The sequence below is a fragment of the Pungitius pungitius genome, unplaced genomic scaffold, assembly GCF_949316345.1.
Source record: "Pungitius pungitius unplaced genomic scaffold, fPunPun2.1 scaffold_26, whole genome shotgun sequence".
Lineage (NCBI taxonomy): Eukaryota > Metazoa > Chordata > Actinopteri > Perciformes > Gasterosteidae > Pungitius > Pungitius pungitius.
In genome coordinates this window covers 567269-593322 of record NW_026909893.1, presented here as the reverse complement: position 1 = coordinate 593322, position 26054 = coordinate 567269, and the positions used below count along the sequence as shown (strand labels likewise).

Sequence of the window (26054 nt, the reverse complement as noted above, 5' to 3'; positions counted from 1 at the left end):
TTTTTTCAAAGTGTTTTTGTTGAATTGGCCTGCATTTATTTTAGTGGTTTTTTTCAAAGTGTTTTTGTCGGCATTTACTGTTTTCGTCGTTGCAATTTCCCATCAGTTTTAGTGGTTTGCAAAAAGTTCTGTTGAATCGGCCTGCATTTATTTTAGTGGTTTTTAAAAAAAGTGTTTTTGTTGAATTGGCCTGCATTTATTTTAGTGGTTTTTTTCAAAGTGTTTTTGTCGGCATTTACTGTTTTCGTCGTTGCAATTTCCCATCAGTTTTAGTGGTTTGCAAAAAGTTCTGTTGAATTGGCCTGCATTTATTTTAGTGGTTTTTTTCAAAGTGTTTTTGTTGAATTGGCCTGCATTTATTTTAGTGGTTTTTTTCAAAGTGTTTTTGACGGCATTTACTGTTTTCGTCGTTGCAATTTCCCATCAGTTTTAGTGGTTTGCAAAGTGTTCTGTTGAATTGGCCTGCATTTATTTTAGTGGTTTTTTTCAAAGTGTTTTTGTCGGCATTTACTGTTTTCGTCGTTGCAATTTCCCATCAGTTTTAGTGGTTTGCAAAGTGTTCTGTTGAATTGGCCTGCATTTATTTTAGTGGTTTTTTTCAAAGTGTTTTTGTTGAATTGGCCTGCATTTATTTTAGTGGTTTTTTTCAAAGTGTTTTTGTCGGCATTTACTGTTTTCGTCGTTGCAATTTCCCATCAGTTTTAGTGGTTTGCAAAGTGTTCTGTTGAATTGGCCTGCATTTATTTTAGTGGTTTTTTTCAAAGTGTTTTTGTCGGCATTTACTGTTTTCGTCGTTGCAATTTCCCATCAGTTTTAGTGGTTTGCAAAGTGTTCTGTTGAATTGGCCTGCATTTATTTTAGTGTTTTTTTCAAAGTGTTTTTGTTGAATTGGCCTGCATTTATTTTAGTGGTTTTTTTCAAAGTGTTTTTGTTGAATTGGCCTGCATTTATTTTAGTGGTTTTTTTCAAAGTGTTTTTGTCGGCATTTACTGTTTTCGTCGTTGCAATTTCCCATCAGTTTTAGTGGTTTGCAAAAAGTTCTGTTGAATTGGCCTGCATTTATTTTAGTGGTTTTTTTCAAAGTGTTTTTGACGGCATTTACTGTTTTCGTCGTTGCAATTTCCCATTAGTTTTAGTGGTTTGCAAAGTGTTCTGTTGAATTGGCCCGCATTTATTTTATTGGTTTTTTTCAAAGTGTTTTTGTCTGTGTTAACTGTTTTTGTCGTTGCAATTTCCCATTAGTTTTAGTGGTTTGCAAAGTGTTCTGTTGAATGGGCTGCATTTATTTTAGTGGTTTTTTTCAAAGTGTTTTTGTCGGCATTTACTGTTTTCGTCGTTGCAATTTCCCATCAGTTTTAGTGGTTTGCAAAAAGTTCTGTTGAATTGGCCTGCATTTATTTTAGTGGTTTTTTTCAAAGTGTTTTTGTCGGTGTTAACTGTTTTTGTCGTTGCAATTTCCCATTAGTTTTAGTGGTTTGCAAAGTGTTCTGTTGAATTGGCCTGCATTTATTTTAGTGTTTTTTTTCAAAGTGTTTTTGTCGGCATTTACTGTTTTCGTCGTTGCAATTTCCCATCAGTTTTAGTGGTTTGGAAAAAGTTCTGTTGAATTGGCCTGCATTTATTTTAGTGGTTTTTTTCAAAGTGTTTTTGTCGGTGTTAACTGTTTTTGTCGTTGCAATTTCCCATTAGTTTTAGTGGTTTGCAAAGTGTTCTGTTGAATTGGCCTGCATTTATTTTAGTGTTTTTTTTCAAAGTGTTTTTGTCGGCATTTACTGTTTTCGTCGTTGCAATTTCCCAACAGTTTTAGTGGTTTGCAAAAAGTTCTGTTGAATTGGCCTGCATTTATTTTAGTGGTTTTTTTCAAAGTGTTTTTGTCGGCATTTACTGTTTTCGTCGTTGCAATTTCCCATCAGTTTTAGTGGTTTGCAAAGTGTTCTGTTGAATTGGCCTGCATTTATTTTAGTGGTTTTTTTCAAAGTGTTTTTGTCGGCATTTACTGTTTTCGTCGTTGCAATTTCCCATCAGTTTTAGTGGTTTGCAAAGTGTTCTGTTGAATTGGCCTGCATTTATTTTAGTGTTTTTTTCAAAGTGTTTTTGTTGAATTGGCCTGCATTTATTTTAGTGGTTTTTTTCAAAGTGTTTTTGTCGGCATTTACTGTTTTCGTCGTTGCAATTTCCCATCAGTTTTAGTGGTTTGCAAAAAGTTCTGTTGAATCGGCCTGCATTTATTTTAGTGGTTTTTAAAAAAAGTGTTTTTGTTGAATTGGCCTGCATTTATTTTAGTGGTTTTTTTCAAAGTGTTTTTGTCGGCATTTACTGTTTTCGTCGTTGCAATTTCCCATCAGTTTTAGTGGTTTGCAAAAAGTTCTGTTGAATTGGCCTGCATTTATTTTAGTGGTTTTTTTCAAAGTGTTTTTGTTGAATTGGCCTGCATTTATTTTAGTGGTTTTTTTCAAAGTGTTTTTGACGGCATTTACTGTTTTCGTCGTTGCAATTTCCCATTAGTCTTAGTGGTTTGCAAAGTGTTTTGTTGAATTGGCCTGCATTTATTTAAGTGGTTTTTTTCAAAGTGTTTTTGTCGGCATTTACTGTTTTCGTCGTTGCAATTTCCCATCAGTTTTAGTGGTTTGCAAAGTGTTCTGTTGAATTGGCCTGCATTTATTTTAGTGGTTTTTTTCAAAGTGTTTTTGTCGGCATTTACTGTTTTCGTCGTTGCAATTTCCCATCAGTTTTAGTGGTTTGCAAAGTGTTCTGTTGAATTGGCCTGCATTTATTTTAGTGGTTTTTTTCAAAGTGTTTTTGTCGGCATTTACTGTTTTCGTCGTTGCAATTTCCCATCAGTTTTAGTGGTTTGCAAAGTGTTCTGTTGAATTGGCCCGCATTTATTTTAGTGGTTTTTTTCAAAGTGTTTTTGTCGGCATTTACTGTTTTCGTCGTTGCAATTTCCCATCAGTTTTAGTGGTTTGCAAAGTGTTCTGTTGAATTGGCCTGCATTTATTTTAGTGGTTTTTTTCAAAGTGTTTTTGTCGGCATTTACTGTTTTCGTCGTTGCAATTTCCCATCAGTTTTAGTGGTTTGCAAAGTGTTCTGTTGAATTGGCCTGCATTTATTTTAGTGGTTTTTTTCAAAGTGTTTTTGTTGAATTGGCCTGCATTTATTTTAGTGGTTTTTTTCAAAGTGTTTTTGTCGGCATTTACTGTTTTCGTCGTTGCAATTTCCCATCAGTTTTAGTGGTTTGCAAAGTGTTCTGTTGAATTGGCCTGCATTTATTTTAGTGGTTTTTTTCAAAGTGTTTTTGTCGGCATTTACTGTTTTCGTCGTTGCAATTTCCTATCAGTTTTAGTGGTTTGCAAAGTGTTCTGTTGAATTGGCCTGCATTTATTTTAGTGTTTTTTTCAAAGTGTTTTTGTTGAATTGGCCTGCATTTATTTTAGTGGTTTTTTTCAAAGTGTTTTTGTCTGCATTTACTGTTTTCGTCGTTGCAATTTCCCATCAGTTTTAGTGGTTTGCAAAGTGTTCTGTTGAATTGGCCTGCATTTATTTTAGTGGTTTTTTTCAAAGTGTTTTTGTCGGCATTTACTGTTTTCGTCGTTGCAATTTCCCATCAGTTTTAGTGGTTTGCAAAAAGTTCTGTTGAATTGGCCTGCATTTATTTTAGTGGTTTTTTTCAAAGTGTTTTTGTCTGTGTTAACTGTTTTTGTCGTTGCAATTTCCCATTAGTTTTAGTGGTTTGCAAAGTGTTCTGTTGAATTGGCCTGCATTTATTTTAGTGGTTTTTTTCAAAGTGTTTTTTTCGGCATTTACTGTTTCCGTCGTTGCAATTTCCCATTAGTTTTAGTGGTTTGCAAAGTGTTCTGTTGAATTGGCCTGCATTTATTTTAGTGGTTTTTTTCAAAGTGTTTTTGACGGCATTTACTGTTTTCGTCGTTGCAATTTCCCATTAGTTTTAGTGGTTTGCAAAAAGTTCTGTTATAGTGGCCTGTATTCATTTTAGTGGTTAGTGGTTAGTTAGTTCTGTGTGTGAGTGAGCCGAGCGGGACACTGCAACACAAACCGTATGTGTGTAGGGGAGGGGCGCTGTGACTACCAGCCAATCACAGAACGCAGACACAGACAGCTACCCAATGAGGACTTTTATTCAATCCGAGCACAGATATGGACTCGTATTACTCGTATAATACTCGTACTCGGCAAAAGTGCTTTATCCGTACCGGATACTCGTTTCAGCCGAGTATCCGGCTCAACTCTAGTACAGACTGTAAAGCCCTCTGAGGCAAATTTGTAATTTGCGATTTTGGGCTATACAAAATAAAATGAATTGAATTGAATTAGATATTGACTCGTATTACTTGTAATAAAAAGTGCTTTATCCGTGATTTATCCGCTCAACTCTACTCTGAAGTAAGCTTTGTGATTGATGTAACACTGTACGAGAAAATTTTCGTGCTTGTGCGTTTAACATCTGAATTTCCGAGTGCCCATGAACGCCTCATGACCTCTAACCCAACGCTTTACTGCATAGCTTCGCGCGTTTGTCTTTTTGGTGAGTAGCTTTGACGTTAACAAGTTACGTTAGCACGTCGTCAGTTAAAGTCAGCGTTTAGCCGCTATGTTAGTGTTAGCCATTGGTTAACGTAATGACGTCATGTTCACACGTAAAGCATGGTGAGTTTTTCTTGAGCGAGGAGATTAATGTAACATATAAAGTCAATTCAAAGAACCTGTCAGCATGTAGATTATCCTCCTGTCCTTACTGGAGGCGTTCACTCAGAGCTTTGATACTCAATATTACTAAAGAAACGTTAGTTATATTAATCCATAAAGTACAAACGTGTGACGTTATATGGAGCGTTGATGGAGTTTAGCTCACTCTAACAGAGCTCCATTCAGAGAAAAAAGCCTTTTAAAAATGATTTGCTTGTTGTTTTGCTGCCAGAGGCAACAACAACTCGGCACTATTTTTATTAGTTTAGTGCAATAAAATCAGCGCAATGCCGGTGTTCCACCGAAATCTGTAACCCATCAGGAACTGTGACTGCTGTTAGGATATTCCTTATCCACCCGAGTTGGTTGATAGAAGAATCCACTGCAGGAAATTAGTTAAAAAGTTTAACATTTATTTAGAAGAGAAAAAGTTGTACATGAGCAATTCTCCGCAGATATATCTGGAGACAATGAAATACGTATCGCAAGCAAATCCCTTCCAAAGTCCGCCTGCCTTCTGGCACTGACCTGTTTTAATCCCTCTGGTGCCCTTGAACGTTGGTTCAACCCAGTTCATCCTTCTGTAACAAACGCCTTCCCCGAACAATGAGTGTCTGGTACTCTCTCCTGCAGCCTTCGGCCTTGCCCTGAAAATGGGTTCAAACTGGCTCTCCCTTCGGTCGCAGGTGTGTTATCTCAGATAATATTTTATCTTCATTTTTCCTGTGCTCTCTCTTCCACCATTCACATTGTCTGCCTTATAAGGACCGATCCGGTCACGCCATCTGTCCTACAAGCGGACATCTATTCTACAAGCTAAAAAGTAAATACAAGAAGACACACACAGAGAACCCCACATCCCACAATTTCCCCCTTTTGATCTCTTACAGAGATCACCCTAACTAATGGAGTAAGTCTGCCGGGTCGACCTCCTCCTCTAAGTCCTCTTACCTTACACCACGCCCTGTCTTTTCGTGTCTGACTTTGAGATGGGACCCCCAAGTGTTGGTTCTGTCGCTTACTGTGGCTCGCTCCCTTTCCACCAGATTACACAAACAACTCACAGAAAGATATACCCAAAAACCACCCAAGCTGTATAGTATCAACACTGTAATAACACTCAAACAAACAAGGTGGAACCTGTGACAGCTAAGTATATAAGAGCTAATGCAATAACAACCGTTACCCCCCCCCCCCCATAGCAATTATGGAAATATTAAGCGTACTCAACATTCTCTATTTCAACTAAACTAACTGCGGAGAATTGAGAAAGATAGAACAGAGGAGAGGAGAGGATAGCATTGTGCATTTCTTCGTCGCTGGTCTTCTTCTTTCGTTGTAGACAGTCAACACAGAACACCATGCACTGGGTGTCTGTCGGTCACTGCCCGCCGAGAGCACGTCCGGGCACTATCCAGTGCCCAGTTCCGTCTCTTTCTGCTGCGTTGTCAGGATGTCCTGAAGAGTGCGACCCGGTTCGTCCGCGGGGGCGCACTGGCTCCAGTGGTACCAGGTGTCCCCTTTCCCTCTCAGCCTCACAGCGTGTGAGGTTCTCTCCTCCACCTGGTATGGTCCTGTCCACCGTGGCTCCGACCACTTCCTCTTAATGACCCTCAGGAGGACCCAGGCTGTTGTGTGGGGATCAGGGGTGTTCTGCCCTCCGGTTCTGTCTTGCACCTGGACCGCAAAATCTGAAACGAGAGCTTGTAGTTCGTTATATTGACTTGCATACTCACCTGTCGGTGTCTCCGGGTCAGGCTGGAGCTTCAAGCCTGCGCTTGGTCCGGGAAACTGTCTTCCAGTGGTCAGCTCGTATGGGGTGAAACCTGTACCCTGATTGACTGAGCTTCTGATGGCCATTAATGCAAGTGGGAGGGCTTGAACCCAGGTTAAATTTGTCTGTGCACAGATTTTAGCCAATTTTTGTTTTAAGTTTTGGTTCATGCGTTCTACTTTCCCTTGGGATTGGGGGTGATATACTGTACCAAAAGCATGTTTCAGACCCAACATTCTCTCCACTTCTTGTAGGTCATGATTTTTGAAGTGTGTGCCGTTGTCAGACCTGACTTTCTCAGGGAACCCATGTCTTGGTATGTAATGGTTTATCAAACATTTGATAACAGATTTACTGTCCTCTTTTTTTGTGGGCCACGCCTCTGGCCAGCCGGTCAAGGCGTCCACGCATACCAGGAGATACCTTTTACCTTCGCATCGGGTGATCATGTCAGTGTAGTCGATGACTATTTCCCGTCCCGGGACCAATGTCAACGGAAACACCCCCATCTCCGGCTTCACCGTCGGTTTTGGGTTAAACGTGATGCATATTTTACAGGTCTTAACATATTCACGTGTCATGTCTGCCAAAAACGGATGCCACCAGTGACAAAGATTCCTATTCATCTGTTTGTGTCCCACATGTGCCATCCCGTGTGCCTCCTGCAAACACCTGTTTCTGATTTCAGGTGGTAGCACTGGACGACCGTCCGGGGACCTCCAGAGGCCTCCAGCCTCCGTAGCCCCTCTTTGTTTCCACACCGTTTTCTCCTGTGGAGACGCCCCCTTTTGGGCTTCTGCAATTTGCTCCTCATTAAGTTGTGGCCCCAACTGTCCCTCTTCTTCTGCATTTACCATTTGGAGCCCCATTTGATACCCTGCAGCCTGTTTTGCAGCTTGATCTGCTGCCTGGTTTCCCTTTGCCACCGTGCTGTTGGACTGCTCGTGTCCTTTACACTTTATAATGGCCACTGTGCTTGGTAGAGCCAAGGCTGCCGCCAAGTCTTTCATTTCTGGTTCGTGTTTAATCGGTTTTCCTCCAGCCGTCAGAAAACCTGCTCTTAACCACTGCCCCAGCTCCACGTGAGCTGCTCCTACCGCATAAGCCGAGTCAGTATAGATGTTTACTGCCTTCCCTTCTGCCAGCTGTAGCGCTCTTATCAGCGCGAGTACCTCCGCTCTCTGTGCTGACTGTTGACCCTGAATTCTTCCCGCTTCCAGAACCTCTGTTCCTGCCCCATTACTTCTGACTACCGCGTATCCGGACTGCAACCCATGTTGTGGATGTCTGAAGCAGCTGCCATCAGTGAACAATTGCCAATCAAAGTGTGTCAGTGGTGTGCTTTTTAAGTCGGTTCGTGCTTTTGCTTCCAGCTCCACCTTGTACTCACATTGGTGTGGTTTCCCCTCTCTCATGTGATCAGCCATGTTGATGCCTTCATGTGTGAAGGTGAGGTTTGGAGCTTCTAACAGCTTGCTCAGCCTTCTTTGTCTTAGTGACGTCATCGTGAAAGTTTGTGAGTTTACATAAGCTACTATGCTGTGTGTTGTTAGCACGTGTAGTGGGTGGCCCATGACTATGTGTGCTGTTTTCATTAATAGCTTTGCAACCCCTGCTGCGTGTTGTGTGCATTCATGGTATCGTTTTTCCATGTTGTCCATCATGGCACTGATATACAGAAGCACCTTCCTTTTACCCTCCCCCTTTTTCTGAAACAAAACCCCATTTACTACCCCTGTTGTTTCAGAAACGTCCAGGTAAAACGGCGCGCTGTAATCTGGAACTGCAAGGTCTGCGGCCTGCGCCAGCTCTGTTTTTAGTGTAATAAATGCCTCCTTCGCCCCTTGGTCCCATTCGAGTTTAGCAGTGAGGTTCCTCATCCCCTTCTCGTTTACCTTTGCACGTAGAATCTGAGTGAGATTTGAATAACGCGGAATGAATTGTCTGCTGAACCCCGTGAGTCTTAGGAAGGAAAGCATTTCCTTTACATTCTGTGGACGCGAATGGTGGAGAATACTGGACCTGTGCGCGGCTGAGAGCCCTGAGCCGCTTCCTGACAGCACTCTCCCCAGAAACGAAACCTGCCGCCTGGCGACCTGCAACTTTGACTTACTGACCTTGAAACCGGTCGTGGCCAACCAGCGTAAGATGGTGTCTGTTGCTTCCACACAGGATTCAGCTGAAGTGGATGCGAGGAGGATATTGTCGACGTATTGGATCAGCGTCGTGCCCTCTGGGAGCGGACAACCTGTCAATGCTTGTTTTAACACATGATTGAAAATACCAGGTGAAAGAGCAAATCCTTGCGGTAGCCGAGTATAACGTAGTTGCTTGTTCCCATATGTGAATGAGAATACATCCCGCAAGTTTTCCTGTAGGGGTACGCAAAAGAACGCGTTTGCCAAATCAATGCACGTGAACCATTGTTGTTGTGGTGTTAGACTAGTCAACGCAGTGTATGGGTTCGGGACGGGTACCGTTGTCGTTACCAGCATGTTGTTTATCTTTCTGAGATCATGTGCCATGCGATATTTACCAGTTGCTGCCTTTTCTACCGGGAGAATGGGTGTGTTCCAGGCAGACTGAGAGGGCTCCAGTACTCCTGACTTAATGAGTCCCTCTATAGTGTCCCTGATCCCCTCTGCCGCGGCTGGCTTGTGAGGGTATTGGGACTGCCAAATGGGGGGTCGCTTTTAAATTTCAAACGTTACTGGTTTACATGTGTTAAAAAAAACCTCGGTCAGTCGGGCCTTCGGACCAGAGGTAGTCTGGAAGTTTCTCAAGAAGGATAGCTGTGTGGGGATGGTCGGTCTTCTCCCTTCCGTGGTCTCTGGACACTTGTTTGTGCGTTAAAATGACAGTGTTAGTCGCTTTCCCTGAAATTCTGTACATCTTAGCGGAAGGAGAAAAACAAACATCAGGCAGTTGAGTGCACACCCAGTCATCTAGCAGCACTGCTCGTTTAGTCATTGGACCCAAGTCTTTAGCCTGATGTTTGGGATGCAGAGCCAGCAATACATGTGGCACCGCCTCTTGGCTTATTAAATACCATTTCAATTGATCAGGAGAGAGGATAACAGCTGTGGCTACCCCTTCTGGGCCCACATAGAGGTTTTGGGACGTCACCTCCCACTCAGTGCTCTCTAAGTGCCCCATAAATTCATCCCAGTAGCAATCATCCCCTTGTCTATCATAGAACAATGTTACATGAGGCGGGTCAGGAGGAGAAACATACGGATCAAGAAGAGTTATCCAAGGCTTCCACTTTTGGTAAAGAGCCATCACCCCTGGGATGTCAGGACACTCAGGCTTTAGGAGGCCCCAGTAAATGTCTGCGCACTGTTGTTGTTGCAGTGGCTGCATCACCCACTGGCCATTAGTCTGTCCATTGTCATTGCAATGCAACACAGTTCCATCCAGCAATGTGACACTCAGTCCGTCCGGGCCGCAAAAGATTGAAGCCCCTGTTTTGATGAGAAGATCCCTTCCCATAAGATTCACTGGAACTTGAGGTGAGACAACAAAAGAGTGAGTCAATGTCTGATTTCCCACTTTCACCGGTAGGGGGACTGTTATAGGCAGTTTCTGTGACACCCCGGAGAATCCCATAACGCTGACACTGTCTTTGGACATAGCAGACGAGCCCGCTGCTTGTATGGTGGAGTATGTGGCCCCAGTGTCAACGAGAAACGGCAGTTGTTGTTGCAGAACCGTGAGTGACAGCATGGGGTCTGCCCTGCCCCTGCTGTCGGAGTCTCCCATCGGGGTGTGTCACTGAGAGGCATCCGCCTCATAGCCCCAGTCCTCCAGTGCAGGGTATTGTCCCCTAGGTGGCGCAGCATGTGGATTGGGGGCCCAAGCCCCCCGAGACGGGACACCCCTGCCCCTCCCCTGTCTCTTCTTTTTGCTAGGACACTCCATGCGCCAGTGCCCCTCCATACCACAGTTGAAACAAGCGTCTCCCCCTTGGTAGCCGCCTCTTTCTCCTCCCCCACCGTATGATCCTCTCCGACCAGCGCCACCCCTGTAATTACTTCTGTAACCTCCCCGATAACCGCCCCCTCGGTTTGGGCCCCACCCCTGGGCTGTCCCATACGACGTCTCCTCCCATGGTGGGAGTGGATACAAATCTGGGGCGTTACCTTCAGCTGGGGCAGCCTGGACTGTCATCTGTCGCTCGTCTTTCCCTTTCTGCTTCTTGTCTCTCACTTCCTGTTTGACCTTAGTGAGCTGAAGCCTAAGAAGCTGAGCCTGTAATTCTTTTAGCTGCTTCTCTTCCCCTGTCGCTTCCTCAGTCGCGTCCTGTAAATGGTGCAGTAAATGTCTTTCCCACACAGCAGATTCACTTCCTGGCAAGTCTGGATTAGTGATCATTTTAGCTTTTACCCCCTCTGGTACTCCCTCCAGCACCGCCTGTCTGAACCATTCTCTCTGTATGCCCTCCGTTCCCGGATGATGGCTAGTGCTTTTTACCCAGGTCTCTTTACATTCGTCCAAATACGCGCGCGGGGTTTTCTTCGCGTCCCATGGTAATTTCGGTATTTTAGTCGACATTAGAAGTGGCCATTTCTCGTGCATTGCGTCCCCGATCTCCGTCGCGAAATACAAAAATCTGTCGTCATCGGCTTGTCGGGTCACCCCCGCTCTGTTTTCCACGTCCGCTAAATCATGTGCGGTCATGCATCTGGCTGCTACAGCCCTAAAGTCGCCGAGCGCCAGCGTGTGTCCGTTAGTGAGCGTATCGAGTTGTTTTAGCCACTTATCTCCCCCTTCAGATGGTGCAGGCATTTGCGCGACTAGAGCGGACACGTCTCCCAGCGACCACGGCTTGTATTTATTAACCCCTCGAGAAGACATGAATAACGGATACATTTTTCCCGGTTCCCCGTGAATCTCTGGGTCGCTGTTATCCTCGCATTCCCCGTTTTGCTCCTCCTGAGCCGAGGCAGAGCCTTTTTTTCCTCTCTCCCCCATGTCTGGTGATTCCCCGTATCTCAATTGTGTTTTCACCCGCTCATTCGCCCCGGCTAAATACTTTCCCTTATCCGCCTTATTTCTCCGCTGCACTTCTGAGCTGTCCCTTCTCCCCGGAGTGCGTGAGTCCGTCCATTCTTTAAACCCCTCCCGATTTTGACGCGCTTCGAAAGGCCGGCTTTCCCCCGTTACCTCGTTGCCCCGACAACCCCGCAGTGGTACACTTTCTTCAACTTCCAACTCTCCCCCCGTTATATTTAATACAGGATACAACCCAGCAGGTGCAGAAGCCGAATTCACACCGTTTATTTCAACATCGTATGCCGGTGGTCTTTCCTCATTACACCGTTCCTGGTTATTTCTCCCCACGGCTTTACTTTTTATCCAGTACGAAAACAATGCGGACCTCATGTCCTCCACATCCTCCATCTCTTTACGAAGTTTTCCTTTTTTCAACACACTCGCCTTCTCGCGTTTCGACTCAAGCTCCTTCTTTTCTTCTCTACAATCTCTCTCCTTCTCCCACAAAATCTGCGCCAGTGACAGCCTGTCTGCCAAACTAACGCCTTTCTTTTCTAACAACTTTCTCACCGCGCGTTCCGTGCGCTCCACAGCCTCATGCTTCTTTTTCCCGGTGGTTTCTCCACCCACCGCCACCAACAACAGCCTCAGCTGGTCGTTTATTATTTTCCATCGATACCCCGGCGCTGGCCCCCAGCCGCCGTCAACAGTTTCCCGATCATATTCATCTTCCATTCCAACAACAGTTCCCAGTTATATCGCTTTAACCCGCTCGGACAGCTGGTCACCTCAGTGTGACACAGTAAATGTTCTCCGCAGCTCCAGCAAGCTTCCCCGTTTGTTCTGAGAACTTATGTTATACTTCCAGAATTCTTTTATTGTAACGAAGGTTTATTTTAACCCTTCGAAATCAATGCATTATAACGGAAGTTTATCTTAACCTTCCGAGAATCAATGTATTACAACGGAAGTTTATCTTAACCTTCCGAGAATCAATGTATTACACCGAAAGTTTATGTTAACCTCTCGGTCATCAATGTATTACACCGAAAGTTTATATTAACCTCTCGGACCGTCTATGTTCTCAGTTTCCCCTCTTTTTTTTTTTCTTTTTTCACTCTCCTGCTTGCTTGCACCCACACACACACACACACACACACACGAGCTGCTCAGAGACTGCAGCCCAGGATTTAAGGAGCTTTTACTCCTAGGGACTCCAACCCTGGGATTCGGGGGTCCTCAAATCCCCAGGACTCCAACCTAGCTACTTCAGCCCTCGTCAGGGTCTGATGGGGTTGCCAAACCAAAGACCAGTTTTCGGGGGTCCTCAAATCCCCAGGACACTCACCTAGCGACTTCAGCCCTCGTCAGGGTCTGATGGGGTTGCCAAACCAAAGACCAGTTTTCGGGGGTCCTCAAATCCCCAGGACACTCACCTAGCGACTTCAGCCCTCGTCAGGAACTGATGGGGTTGCCAAACCAAAGACTAGGATTCAAAATCCTTTTATTTGTGTCAGATCATTGATCCCTTGGTACTCGCCGGTACCCACCAAACCCAATAGGATCCCTGATCCTTTAATTTGTGTCGGATAGAAGATCCCTTGGTACTCGCCGGTACCTACTAAACCCAATAGTACTCGCCGGTACCTACTAAACCCAATAGGATCCCTGATCCTTTAATTTGTGTCGGATAGAAGATCCCTTGGTACTCGCCGGTACCTACTAAACCCAATAGTACTCGCCGGTACTATTGTTGTGCACTTTTACCGGTTTCCTTAATATTAAATTTAGCGAATTGCTCATGTATCAATTTGGTTCCTTCACCACCAATCCACAGCGTACTCCTTATTTTAGATTAATCAATATGCAGAATTAGTAACAGGTTTCTGCTTACCTTGTTTTGAGGCCGGCCTGGGAGTACGCAGTGTTCAGCAGGTGAAAGCTCTTGGACCGAATTCCCCCTGCAGGAAAACTCCGATCCCGGACGAGCCCCCAAAATTGTTAGGATATTCCTTATCCACCCGAGTTGGTTGATAGAAGAATCCACTGCAGGAAATTAGTTAAAAAGTTTAACATTTATTTAGAAGAGAAAAAGTTGTACATGAGCAATTCTCCGCAGATATATCTGGAGACAATGAAATACGTATCGCAAGCAAATCCCTTCCAAAGTCCGCCTGCCTTCTGGCACTGACCTGTTTTAATCCCTCTGGTGCCCTTGAACGTTGGTTCAACCCAGTTCATCCTTCTGTAACAAACGCCTTCCCCGAACAATGAGTGTCTGGTACTCTCTCCTGCAGCCTTCGGCCTTGCCCTGAAAATGGGTTCAAACTGGCTCTCCCTTCGGTCGCAGGTGTGTTATCTCAGATAATATTTTATCTTCATTTTTCCTGTGCTCTCTCTTCCACCATTCACATTGTCTGCCTTATAAGGACCGATCCGGTCACGCCATCTGTCCTACAAGCGGACATCTATTCTACAAGAGTACAAAAGTAAATACAAAAGTAAATACAAGAAGACACACACAGAGAACCCCACATCCCACACTGCAGAGGCCGCTGTTTCACATCGTCTGCTCGTGCGCGCCAGACAATGGAGGGCGAAGAAGAGCGCCTACGCAAACGGCTAAAAGTGTGACTCATTTATTCAGTAGTTATAGTGGGGTCACACATTCTGACGGCTGCTACTTGTCAGATATGGTGACTCTGAGGTACTGGCTCTGTGAAGACTCCAAATAAGAAAATATGCGTCCAGAGTAATGTGAAGAGATGAAATAACAACCCTAAACAATATTTTGAAGTTTGACTAATTTATTAATTTGTTCTTTCTTTTCCTAACACTACAATATGATGCTTTCATCAGTGGACGTAATGTATTAACATTTACGCCGTTTGTGTCGTCACTCTTCTTCGCCCTCTATTATCTAGCACGCACGAGCAGACTATGTGAAACAGCGCCCTCTGCAGTCACAGTTTCTGATGGGTCACAGATTTTGGTGTAACACCTGTTTATTTTGGGTTCCTACAGCTGTAAACCAGCTGACACGAGACTTGTTTACGGTATCTAACGTCACTGTATCCCATCGCGGACGGCGAAAGCTAGTACATGCCTGACCTGGACGCTCATGATTTGACGCTGTTTCCGGTCTTTTTTTTTACATTACGCAATAACATTACACAATAATTAGTTTTTCCAGATAGTTAGCTAAAAACCTGCCAAGTCAGGAATCAGTGATGTTATGTTAACATCGCCTATACACCTCGAGATCGCCTCCGGAATATTAGTATTAGAGATGAGCGAGTACAGCATTATCTGTATCTGTATCAAGTATCAAGCCCCACGTTTACCTAAACTCTACTAGTTAAGAACAACAAACCGAAGTAAAAAAAATAAACCTGAAGCCGAAGAAATCCTTTAAATTTATCGGGAAAGACCCGCGAACCTGATGACTGAGGGAGGGATAGAGAGCTGTTCTCTTCTCAGTGTTCTGTGTATGAGGCGAGCGGTACACAGCAACACAATAAACAGCGTGTGTGTAAGGGAGGGGCGCTGTGACTACCAGCCAAATCACAGAAAGCAGACACAGACAGCTAGCACAGATATTGACTCGTATAATACTTGTACTAAAAGTGCAAAAGTGCTTTATCCGTACCGGATACTCGTTTCAGCCGAGTATCCGGCTCAACTCTACTGACAACTTATCGACCTGACCTGGTGACCGTCTCCAGGTTTGCTGGGCCACCAGGTGTTACGGCCGCCTCAGTCACTGTTGGTGTGGGTGTAATTCTGTGAAAATGCCACCATTCCAATCTGGACTGTACACTACTTCACCAACAACAAGCCAACGGTCACCAGTGACCTCAAAGGTCTTCTCAATGAGAAGAAAAAAGGCTTCAACTGCAGGGACAGGGGTAGATTCGGGTAATCAGCGTGACTTGAAGGACAAGCTCTGGGATTGCCTTGTACACCAATTTCCAAGAGGGAGGTGTGAACCGGGTGATCAGATAACTGGTTTCCAGGCTCGAGGGAGATGACTATTGTAATGGCAAAATATAATGATGCCATAATGTTTTATTAGATTAATGTCTAAAACCAATCGTGACTTTAATTTTGTTCCAACACACCAGCTGTGTGGGAACCTAAGCAGAAGAATCTCTCCTCTTTGATCCCATTTGTCTTTGCATAACACCGCTGCGTGGAGGAAGGAGAAGGAGATTGCCACTGCCTGTCCATGTGCAGCTGTCGCAGGCCTCTTCTTCCTTGCAAGAAATAAACGGAAAATGCAACTTTGATTGACAAGAGACTTTCCAACTGATTCCCGATTGCACAAGAAAATCTTCCACAACACTATTGGGCTTCCTGCGAAGGGTCAATGCGGAAAGGTGTCACAAAATCCCCCTTTGAACTGAAACACAGTAAAATATATCGGATAATTAAGCCATTCTATCAACTAATCAAATAGAATTTTTGGGGTTATATATATAAACCTATTGACATCGACTGATAATCACTCGGTCCATATTTCCCACCTCTTTACTCCACTAAGAAGTAAAGAGCGGTCATCAATGGCAGAAAGCTTGTGAACTGATTCACTTCTCTGTGGCCGCTTAACGCCCAGTGGGAAATATCACATTTTATCTTCGTGAATAGCGAGTCCATACCATTTTGAAACACACTTCTCAAGTCAGAAACTATAGAAATGATCCCTGAAAGTATAGTCTTAGTTTGCTTAAGGGTGAAAACGGAATTTGACTTTCAAAAAAACAACTATCACCGATGGTTCTCCTTTTGTTACCACCAGAGTATGTTCCTTTGGTGCTGAGGCAGACTGTGAGGCGCTGGACAGAGGCAAACGAAGCCATGCAGGACTTCTTGGATTGATGGACTGCTATCTGCAGTGTGGACCTCTTGGGAGGTTATCCACACCATTCCGGAATGCCTTACGGAATAACATTTGATTCTCTAAAAATGCCACCGTTCCAATCTGGACTGTACACTACTTCACCAACAACAAGCCAACGGTCACCAGTGAACTCAAAGGTCTTCTCAATGAGAAGAAAAAAGGCTTCAACTGCAGGGAGAGGGGTATATTCGGGGATAATCAGCATTTGAAGGACAAGCTCAGGGATTGCTAGGACACCAAATTCCAAGAGAACAATGTGAGGGAGGTGTGAACCGGGTGAGCAGATAACTGGTTTCCAGGCTCGAGGGAGATGACTATTGGGCTTCCTGCGAAGGGTCAATGCGGAAAGGTGTCACAAAATCCCCCTTTGAACTGAAACACAGTAAATTATATCTGATAATTCAGCCATTCTATCAACTATTCAAATCAAATTTTTGGGGTTATATATAAAAGTCTATTGACATATTCTGATAACCACTCGGTCCACATTTCCCACCTCTTTACTCCACTAGGAAGTAAAGAGCGGTCATCAATGGCAGAAAGCTTGTGAACTGATTCACTTCTCTGTGCCCGCTTCACGCCCAGTGGGAAATATCACATTTCATCATCGTGGATAGCGAGGCTACCATTTTGAAACACACTTCTCAAGTCGGAAACTATAGAAATGATCCCTGAAAGTATAGTCTTAGTTTGCTTGAGGGTGAAAACGGAATTTGACTTTCAAAAAAACAACTATCACCGATGTTCCTTTGGTGCTGAGGCAGACTGTGAGGCGCTGGACAGAGGCAAACGAAGCCATGCAGGACTTCTTGGATTGATGGACTGCTATCTGCAGTGTGGACCTCTTGGGAGGTTATCCACAGCATTCCGGAATGCCTTACGGAATAACATTTGATTCTGTGAAACTGCCACCGTTCCAATCTGGACTGTACACTACTTCACCAACAACAAGCCAACGGTCACCAGTGAACTCAATGGTCTTCTCAATGAGAAGAAAAAAGGCTTCAACTGCAGGGACAGGGGTATATTCGGGGATAATCAGCGTGACTTGAAGGACAAGCTCAGGGATTGCTAGGACACCAAATTGCAAGAGAACAATGTGAGGGAGGTGTGAACCGGGTGAGCAGATAACTGGTTTCCAAGCTCGAGGGAGATGACTATTGGGCTTCCTGCGAAGGGTCAATGCGGAAAGGTGTCACAAAATCCCCCTTTGAACTGAAACACAGTAAAATATATCGGATAATTCAGCCATTCTATCAACTAATCAAGTCGAATTTTTGGGGTTATATATAAAAGTCTGTTGACATAGTCTGATAACCACTCGGTCCATATTTCCCACCTCTTTACTCCACTAGGAATTAAAGAGCGGTCATCAATGGCAGAAAGCTTGTGAACTGATTCACTTCTCTGTGCCCGCTTCACGCCCAGTGGGAAATATCACATTTCATCATCGTGGATAGCGAGGCCATACTATTTTGAGACACACTTCTCAAGTCGGAAACTATAGAAATGATCCCTGAAAGTATAGTCTTAATTTGCTTAAGGGTGAAAACGGAATTTGACTTTCAAAAAAACAACTATCACCGATGGTTCTCCTTTTGTTACCACCAGAGTATGTTCCTTTGGTGCTGAGGCAGACTGTGAGGCGCTGGACAGAGGCAAACGAAGCCATGCACGACTTCTTGGATTGATGGACTGCTATCCGCAGTGTGGACCTCTTGGGAGGTTATCCACAGCATTCCGGAATGCCTTACAGAATAACATTTGATTCTGTGAAACCGCCCCCGTTCCAATCTGGACTGTACACTACTTCACCAACAACAAGCCAACGGTCACCAGTGAACTCAAAGGTCTTCTCAATGAGAAGAAAAAAGGCTTCAACTGCAGGGACAGGGGTATATTCGGGTAATCAGCGTGACTTGAAGGACAAGCTCAGGGATTGCTAGGACACCAAATTCCAAGAGAACAATGTGAGGGTGGTGTGAACCGGGTGAGCAGATAACTGGTTTCCAGGCTCGAGGGAGATGACTATTGGGCTTCCTGCGAAGGGTCAATGCGGAAAGGTCACAAAATCCCCCTTTGAACTGAAACAAAGTAAATTATATCTGATAATTCAGCCATTCTATCAACTAATCACGTCAAATTTTTGGGGTTATATATAAAAGTCTGTTGACATAGTCTGATAACCACTCGGTCCATATTTCCCACCTCTTTACTCCACTAGGAAGTAAAGAGCGGTCATCAATGGCAGAAAGTTTGTGAACTGATTCACTTCTCTGTGCCCGCTTCACGCCCAGTGGGAAATATCACATTTCATCATCGTGGATAGCGAGGCTACCATTTTGAAACACACTTCTCAAGTCGGAAACTATAGAAATGATCCCTGAAAGTATAGTCTTAGTTTGCTTGAGGGTGAAAACGGAATTTGACTTTCAAAAAAACAACTATCACCGATGTTCCTTTGGTGCTGAGGCAGACTGTGAGGCGCTGGACAGAGGCAAACGAAGCCATGCAGGACTTCTTGGATTGATGGACTGCTATCCGCAGTGTGGACCTCTTGGGAGGTTATCCACAGCATTCCGGAATGCCTTACGGAATAACATTTGATTCTGTGAAACCGCCACCGTTCCAATCTGGACTGTACAATACTTCACCAACAACAAGCCAACGGTCACCAGTGAACTCAAAGGTCTTCTCAATGAGAAGAAAAAAGGCTTCAACTGCAGGGACAGGGGTATATTCGGGTAATCAGCGTGACTTGAAGGACAAGCTCAGGGATTGCTAGGACACCAAATTCCAAGAGAACAATGTGAGGGAGGTGTGAACCGGGTGAGCAGATAACTGGTTTCCAGGCTCGAGGGAGATGACTATTGGGCTTCCTGCGAAGGGTCAATGCGGAAAGGTGTCACAAAATCCCCCTTTGAACTGAAACACAGTAAAATATATCGGATAATTCAGCCATTCTATCAACTAATCAAGTCGAATTTTTGGGGTTATATATAAAAGTCTGTTGACATAGTCTGATAACCACTCGGTCCATATTTCCCACCTCTTTACTCCACTAGGAATTAAAGAGCGGTCATCAATGGCAGAAAGCTTGTGAACTGATTCACTTCTCTGTGCCCGCTTCACGCCCAGTGGGAAATATCACATTTCATCATCGTGGATAGCGAGGCCATACTATTTTGAGACACACTTCTCAAGTCGGAAACTATAGAAATGATCCCTGAAAGTATAGTCTTAATTTGCTTAAGGGTGAAAACGGAATTTGACTTTCAAAAAAACAACTATCACCGATGGTTCTCCTTTTGTTACCACCAGAGTATGTTCCTTTGGTGCTGAGGCAGACTGTGAGGCGCTGGACAGAGGCAAACGAAGCCATGCACGACTTCTTGGATTGATGGACTGCTATCCGCAGTGTGGACCTCTTGGGAGGTTATCCACAGCATTCCGGAATGCCTTACAGAATAACATTTGATTCTGTGAAACCGCCCCCGTTCCAATCTGGACTGTACACTACTTCACCAACAACAAGCCAACGGTCACCAGTGAACTCAAAGGTCTTCTCAATGAGAAGAAAAAAGGCTTCAACTGCAGGGACAGGGGTATATTCGGGTAATCAGCGTGACTTGAAGGACAAGCTCAGGGATTGCTAGGACACCAAATTCCAAGAGAACAATGTGAGGGTGGTGTGATCCGGGTGAGCAGATAACTGGTTTCCAGGCTCGAGGGAGATGACTATTGGGCTTCCTGCGAAGGGTCAATGCGGAAAGGTCACAAAATCCCCCTTTGAACTGAAACAAAGTAAATTATATCTGATAATTCAGCCATTCTATCAACTAATCACGTCAAATTTTTGGGGTTATATATAAAAGTCTGTTGACATAGTCTGATAACCACTCGGTCCATATTTCCCACCTCTTTACTCCACTAGGAAGTAAAGAGCGGTCATCAATGGCAGAAAGTTTGTGAACTGATTCACTTCTCTGTGCCCGCTTCACGCCCAGTGGGAAATATCACATTTCATCATCGTGGATAGCGAGGCTACCATTTTGAAACACACTTCTCAAGTCGGAAACTATAGAAATGATCCCTGAAAGTATAGTCTTAGTTTGCTTGAGGGTGAAAACGGAATTTGACTTTCAAAAAAACAACTATCACCGATGTTCCTTTGGTGCTGAGGCAGACTGTGAGGCGCTGGACAGAGGCAAACGAAGCCATGCAGGACTTCTTGGATTGATGGACTGCTATCCGCAGTGTGGACCTCTTGGGAGGTTATCCACAGCATTCCGGAATGCCTTACGGAATAACATTTGATTCTGTGAAACCGCCACCGTTCCAATCTGGACTGTACAATACTTCACCAACAACAAGCCAACGGTCACCAGTGAACTCAAAGGTCTTCTCAATGAGAAGAAAAAAGGCTTCAACTGCAGGGACAGGGGTATATTCGGGTAATCAGCGTGACTTGAAGGACAAGCTCAGGGATTGCTAGGACACCAAATTCCAAGAGAACAATGTGAGGGAGGTGTGAACCGGGTGAGCAGATAACTGGTTTCCAGGCTCGAGGGAGATGACTATTGGGCTTCCTGCGAAGGGTCAATGCGGAAAGGTGTCACAAAATCCCCCTTTGAACTGAAACACAGTAAAATATATCGGATAATTCAGCCATTCTATCAACTAATCAAGTCGAATTTTTGGGGTTATATATAAAAGTCGGTTGACATAGTCTGATAACCACTCGGTCCATATTTCCCATCTCTTTACTCCACTAGGAATTAAAGAGCGGTCATCAATGGCAGCAAGCTTGTGAACTGATTCACTTCTCTGTGCCCGCTTCACGCCCAGTGGGAAATATAACATTTCATCATCGTGGATAGCGAGGCCATACCATTTTGAAACACACTTCTCAAGTCGGAAACTATAGAAATGATCCCTGAAAGTATAGTCTTAGTTTGCTTGAGGGTGAAAACGGAATTTGACTTAAAAAAAAACAACTATCACCGATGGTTCTCCTTTTGTTACCACCAGAGTATGTTCCTTTGGTGCTAAGGCAGACTGTGAGGCGCTGGACAGAGGCAAACGAAGCCATGCAGGACTTCTTGGATTGATGGACTGCTATCTGCAGTGTGGACCTCTTGGGAGGTTATCCACAGCATTCCGGAATGCCTTACGGAATAACATTTGATTCTCTAAAAATGCCACCGTTCCAATCTGGACTGTACACTACTTCACCAACAACAAGCCAACGGTCACCAGTGAACTCAAAGGTCTTCTCAATGAGAAGAAAAAAGGCTTCAACTGCAGGGACAGGGGTATATTCGGGTAATCAGCGTGACTTGAAGGACAAGCTCAGGGATTGCTAGGACACCAAATTCCAAGAGAACAATGTGAGGGAGGTGTGAACCGGGTGAGCAGATAACTGGTTTCCAGGCTCGAGGGAGATGACTATTGGGCTTCCTGCGAAGGGTCAATGCGGAAAGGTGTCACAAAATCCCCCTTTGAACTGAAACACAGTAAAATATATCGGATAATTCAGCCATTCTATCAACTAATCAAGTCGAATTTTTGGGGTTATATATAAAAGTCGGTTGACATAGTCTGATAACCACTCGGTCCATATTTCCCACCTCTTTACTCCACTAGGAATTAAAGAGCGGTCATCAATGGCAGCAAGCTTGTGAACTGATTCACTTCTCTGTGCCCGCTTCACGCCCAGTGGGAAATATCACATTTCATCATCGTGGATAGCGAGGCCATACCATTTTGAATCACACTTCTCAAGTCGGAAACTATAGAAATGATCCCTGAAAGTATAGTCTTAGTTTGCTTGAGGGTGAAAACGGAATTTGACTTTCAAAAAAACAACTATCACCGATGGTTCTCCGTTTGTTACCACCAGAGTATGTTCCTTTGGTGCTGAGGCAGACTGTGAGGCGCTGGACAGAGGCAAACGAAGCCATGCAGGACTTCTTGGATTGATGGACTGCTATCTGCAGTGTGGACCTCTTGGGAGGTTATCCACAGCATTCCGGAATGCCTTACGGAATAACATTTGATTCTGTGAAACTGCCACCGTTCCAATCTGGACTGTACACTACTTCACCAACAACAAGCCAACGGTCACCAGTGAACTCAAAGGTCTTCTCAATGAGAAGAAAAAAGGCTTCAACTGCAGGGACAGGGGTATATTCGGGTAATCAGCGTGACTTGAAGGACAAGCTCAGGGATTGCTAGGACACCAAATTCCAAGAGAACAATGTGAGGGAGGTGTGAACCGGGTGAGCAGATAACTGGTTTCCAGGCTCGAGGGTGATGACTATTGGGCTTCCTGCGAAGGGTCAATGCGGAAAGGTGTCACAAAATCCCCCTTTGAACTGAAACACAGTAAAATATATCGGATAATTCAGCCATTCTATCAACTAATCAAGTCGAATTTTTGGGGTTATATATAAAAGTCGGTTGACATAGTCTGATAACCACTCGGTCCATATTTCCCACCTCTTTACTCCACTAGGAATTAAAGAGCGGTCATCAATGGCAGCAAGCTTGTGAACTGATTCACTTCTCTGTGCCCGCTTCACGCCCAGTGGGAAATATCACATTTCATCATCGTGGATAGCGAGGCCATACCATTTTGAATCACACTTCTCAAGTCGGAAACTATAGAAATGATCCCTGAAAGTATAGTCTTAGTTTGCTTGAGGGTGAAAACTGAATTTGACTTTCAAAAAAACAACTATCACCGATGGTTCTCCGTTTGTTACCACCAGAGTATGTTCCTTTGGTGCTGAGGCAGACTGTGAGGCGCTGGACAGAGGCAAACGAAGCCATGCAGGACTTCTTGGATTGATGGACTGCTATCTGCAGTGTGGACCTCTTGGGAGGTTATCCACAGCATTCCGGAATGCCTTACGGAATAACATTTGATTCTGTGAAACTGCCACCGTTCCAATCTGGACTGTACACTACTTCACCAACAACAAGCCAACGGTCACCAGTGAACTCAAAGGTCTTCTCAATGAGAAGAAAAAAGGCTTCAACTGCAGGGACAGGGGTATATTCGGGTAATCAGCGTGACTTGAAGGACAAGCTCAGGGATTGCTAGGACACCAAATTCCAAGAGAACAATGTGAGGGAGGTGTGAACCGGGTGAGCAGATAACTGGTTTCCAGGCTCGAGGGAGATGACTATTGGGCTTCCTGCGAAGGGTCAATGCGGAAAGGTGTCACAAAATCCCCCTTTGAACTGAAACAAAGTAAATTATATCTGATAATTCAGCCATTCTATCAACTAATCAAATCAAATTTTTGGGGTTATATATAAAAGTCTATTGACATATTCTGATAACCACTCGGTCCATATTTCCCACCTCTTTACTCCACTAGGAAGTAAAGAGCAGTCATCAATGGCAGAAAGCTTGTGAACTGATTCACTTCTCTGTGCCCGCTTCACGCCCAGTGGGAAATATCACATTTCATCATCGTGGATAGCGAGGCCATACTATTTTGAAACACACTTCTCAAGTCGGAAACTATAGAAATGATCCCTGAAAGTATAGTCTTAGTTTGCTTGAGGGTGAAAACGGAATTTGACTTTAAAAAAAACAACTATCACCGATGGTTCTCCTTTTGTTACCACCAGAGTATGTTCCTTTGGTGCTGAGGCAGACTGTGAGGCGCTGGACAGAGGCAAACGAAGCCATGCAGGACTTCTTGGATTGATGGACTGCTATCTGCAGTGTGGACCTCTTGGGAGGTTATCCACAGCATTCCGGAATGCCTTACGGAATAACATTTGATTCTGTGAAACTGCCACCGTTCCAATCTGGACTGTACACTACTTCACCAACAACAAGCCAACGGTCACCAGTGAACTCAAAGGTCTTCTCAATGAGAAGAAAAAAGGCTTCAACTGCAGGGACAGGGGTATATTCGGGTAATCAGCGTGACTTGAAGGACAAGCTCAGGGATTGCTAGGACACCAAATTCCAAGAGAACAATGTGAGGGAGGTGTGAACCGGGTGAGCAGATAACTGGTTTCCAGGCTCGAGGGAGATGACTATTGGGCTTCCTGCGAAGGGTCAATGCGGAAAGGTGTCACAAAATCCCCCTTTGAACTGAAACACAGTAAAATATATCGGATAATTCAGCCATTCTATCAACTAATCAAGTCGAATTTTTGGGGTTATATATAAAAAGTCTGTTGACATAGTCTGATAACCACTCGGTCCATATTTCCCACCTCTTTACTCCACTAGGAATTAAAGAGCGGTCATCAATGGCAGAAAGCTTGTGAACTGATTCACTTCTCTGTGCCCGCTTCACGCCCAGTGGGAAATATCACATTTCATCATCGTGGATAGCGAGGCCATACCATTTTGAATCACACTTCTCAAGTCGGAAACTATAGAAATGATCCCTGAAAGTATAGTCTTAGTTTGCTTGAGGGTGAAAACTGAATTTGACTTTCAAAAAAACAACTATCACCGATGGTTCTCCGTTTGTTACCACCAGAGTATGTTCCTTTGGTGCTGAGGCAGACTGTGAGGCGCTGGACAGAGGCAAACGAAGCCATGCAGGACTTCTTGGATTGATGGACTGCTATCTGCAGTGTGGACCTCTTGGGAGGTTATCCACAGCATTCCGGAATGCCTTACGGAATAACATTTGATTCTGTGAAACTGCCACCGTTCCAATCTGGACTGTACACTACTTCACCAACAACAAGCCAACGGTCACCAGTGAACTCAAAGGTCTTCTCAATGAGAAGAAAAAAGGCTTCAACTGCAGGGACAGGGGTATATTCGGGTAATCAGCGTGACTTGAAGGACAAGCTCAGGGATTGCTAGGACACCAAATTCCAAGAGAACAATGTGAGGGAGGTGTGAACCGGGTGAGCAGATAACTGGTTTCCAGGCTCGAGGGAGATGACTATTGGGCTTCCTGCGAAGGGTCAATGCGGAAAGGTGTCACAAAATCCCCCTTTGAACTGAAACAAAGTAAATTATATCTGATAATTCAGCCATTCTATCAACTAATCAAATCAAATTTTTGGGGTTATATATAAAAGTCTATTGACATATTCTGATAACCACTCGGTCCATATTTCCCACCTCTTTACTCCACTAGGAAGTAAAGAGCAGTCATCAATGGCAGAAAGCTTGTGAACTGATTCACTTCTCTGTGCCCGCTTCACGCCCAGTGGGAAATATCACATTTCATCATCGTGGATAGCGAGGCCATACTATTTTGAAACACACTTCTCAAGTCGGAAACTATAGAAATGATCCCTGAAAGTATAGTCTTAGTTTGCTTGAGGGTGAAAACGGAATTTGACTTTAAAAAAAACAACTATCACCGATGGTTCTCCTTTTGTTACCACCAGAGTATGTTCCTTTGGTGCTGAGGCAGACTGTGAGGCGCTGGACAGAGGCAAACGAAGCCATGCAGGACTTCTTGGATTGATGGACTGCTATCTGCAGTGTGGACCTCTTGGGAGGTTATCCACAGCATTCCGGAATGCCTTACGGAATAACATTTGATTCTGTGAAACTGCCACCGTTCCAATCTGGACTGTACACTACTTCACCAACAACAAGCCAACGGTCACCAGTGAACTCAAAGGTCTTCTCAATGAGAAGAAAAAAGGCTTCAACTGCAGGGACAGGGGTATATTCGG

At 44.4% G+C, this 26054-nt stretch overlaps 3 protein-coding genes and 12 non-coding genes across 15 annotated transcripts; all 15 read right to left on the bottom strand.

Annotated features, from left to right (window-relative positions):
• Positions 1 to 5791: 5791 nt before the first annotated feature.
• LOC134119685 (uncharacterized) lies at positions 5792 to 9198 on the bottom strand (the record flags this gene model as incomplete). Its single annotated transcript, XM_062560580.1, has 2 exons — positions 5792 to 9164; position 9198. Coding segments are annotated over 2 exons (3051 nt in total), but the record flags the coding sequence as incomplete, so codon positions are not given.
• On the bottom strand, positions 9088 to 10236 carry LOC134119687 (uncharacterized). The gene has a single exon (XM_062560582.1). It carries the CDS (start codon positions 10202 to 10204, stop codon positions 9203 to 9205), a length of 1002 nt encoding a protein of 333 aa, XP_062416566.1. The 5' UTR covers positions 10205 to 10236; the 3' UTR covers positions 9088 to 9202.
• On the bottom strand, positions 10194 to 13948 carry LOC134119686 (uncharacterized). The gene is made up of 2 exons (XM_062560581.1): positions 12456 to 13948; positions 10194 to 12414 (listed from the first exon to the last, which is right to left on the bottom strand). Exon 2 carries the CDS (start codon positions 12206 to 12208, stop codon positions 10250 to 10252), a length of 1959 nt encoding a protein of 652 aa, XP_062416565.1. The 5' UTR covers positions 12209 to 12414; positions 12456 to 13948; the 3' UTR covers positions 10194 to 10249.
• Positions 13949 to 15976: 2028 nt separating this feature from the next.
• LOC134120373 (small nucleolar RNA U3) lies at positions 15977 to 16192 on the bottom strand. Its single transcript, XR_009951915.1, has one exon. It is a non-coding gene; the product is annotated as a small nucleolar RNA U3 (small nucleolar RNA).
• Positions 16193 to 16846: 654 nt separating this feature from the next.
• LOC134120352 (small nucleolar RNA U3) lies at positions 16847 to 17060 on the bottom strand. Its single transcript, XR_009951894.1, has one exon. It is a non-coding gene; the product is annotated as a small nucleolar RNA U3 (small nucleolar RNA).
• A 629-nt stretch (positions 17061 to 17689) lies between these two features.
• On the bottom strand, positions 17690 to 17905 carry LOC134120337 (small nucleolar RNA U3). Its single transcript, XR_009951879.1, has one exon. It is a non-coding gene; the product is annotated as a small nucleolar RNA U3 (small nucleolar RNA).
• A 653-nt stretch (positions 17906 to 18558) lies between these two features.
• On the bottom strand, positions 18559 to 18772 carry LOC134120350 (small nucleolar RNA U3). The gene has a single exon (XR_009951892.1). It is a non-coding gene; the product is annotated as a small nucleolar RNA U3 (small nucleolar RNA).
• Positions 18773 to 19399: 627 nt separating this feature from the next.
• Positions 19400 to 19615, bottom strand: LOC134120335 (small nucleolar RNA U3). The gene has a single exon (XR_009951877.1). It is a non-coding gene; the product is annotated as a small nucleolar RNA U3 (small nucleolar RNA).
• A 653-nt stretch (positions 19616 to 20268) lies between these two features.
• Positions 20269 to 20482, bottom strand: LOC134120349 (small nucleolar RNA U3). Its single transcript, XR_009951891.1, has one exon. It is a non-coding gene; the product is annotated as a small nucleolar RNA U3 (small nucleolar RNA).
• A 627-nt stretch (positions 20483 to 21109) lies between these two features.
• On the bottom strand, positions 21110 to 21325 carry LOC134120371 (small nucleolar RNA U3). Its single transcript, XR_009951913.1, has one exon. It is a non-coding gene; the product is annotated as a small nucleolar RNA U3 (small nucleolar RNA).
• Positions 21326 to 21980: 655 nt separating this feature from the next.
• Positions 21981 to 22196, bottom strand: LOC134120366 (small nucleolar RNA U3). The gene has a single exon (XR_009951908.1). It is a non-coding gene; the product is annotated as a small nucleolar RNA U3 (small nucleolar RNA).
• Positions 22197 to 22851: 655 nt separating this feature from the next.
• LOC134120365 (small nucleolar RNA U3) lies at positions 22852 to 23067 on the bottom strand. Its single transcript, XR_009951907.1, has one exon. It is a non-coding gene; the product is annotated as a small nucleolar RNA U3 (small nucleolar RNA).
• Positions 23068 to 23722: 655 nt separating this feature from the next.
• On the bottom strand, positions 23723 to 23938 carry LOC134120344 (small nucleolar RNA U3). The gene has a single exon (XR_009951886.1). It is a non-coding gene; the product is annotated as a small nucleolar RNA U3 (small nucleolar RNA).
• A 656-nt stretch (positions 23939 to 24594) lies between these two features.
• LOC134120351 (small nucleolar RNA U3) lies at positions 24595 to 24810 on the bottom strand. The gene has a single exon (XR_009951893.1). It is a non-coding gene; the product is annotated as a small nucleolar RNA U3 (small nucleolar RNA).
• Positions 24811 to 25465: 655 nt separating this feature from the next.
• Positions 25466 to 25681, bottom strand: LOC134120343 (small nucleolar RNA U3). The gene has a single exon (XR_009951885.1). It is a non-coding gene; the product is annotated as a small nucleolar RNA U3 (small nucleolar RNA).
• Positions 25682 to 26054: the final 373 nt, after the last annotated feature.

Excerpts from the sequence above, each read along its gene's own strand:
- LOC134119687 (XM_062560582.1), bottom strand. The coding sequence starts at position 10,204 with ATGCTGTCACTCACGGTTCTGCAACAACAACTGCCGTTTCTCGTTGAC.
- LOC134119686 (XM_062560581.1), bottom strand. The coding sequence starts at position 12,208 with ATGGAAGATGAATATGATCGGGAAACTGTTGACGGCGGCTGGGGGCCA.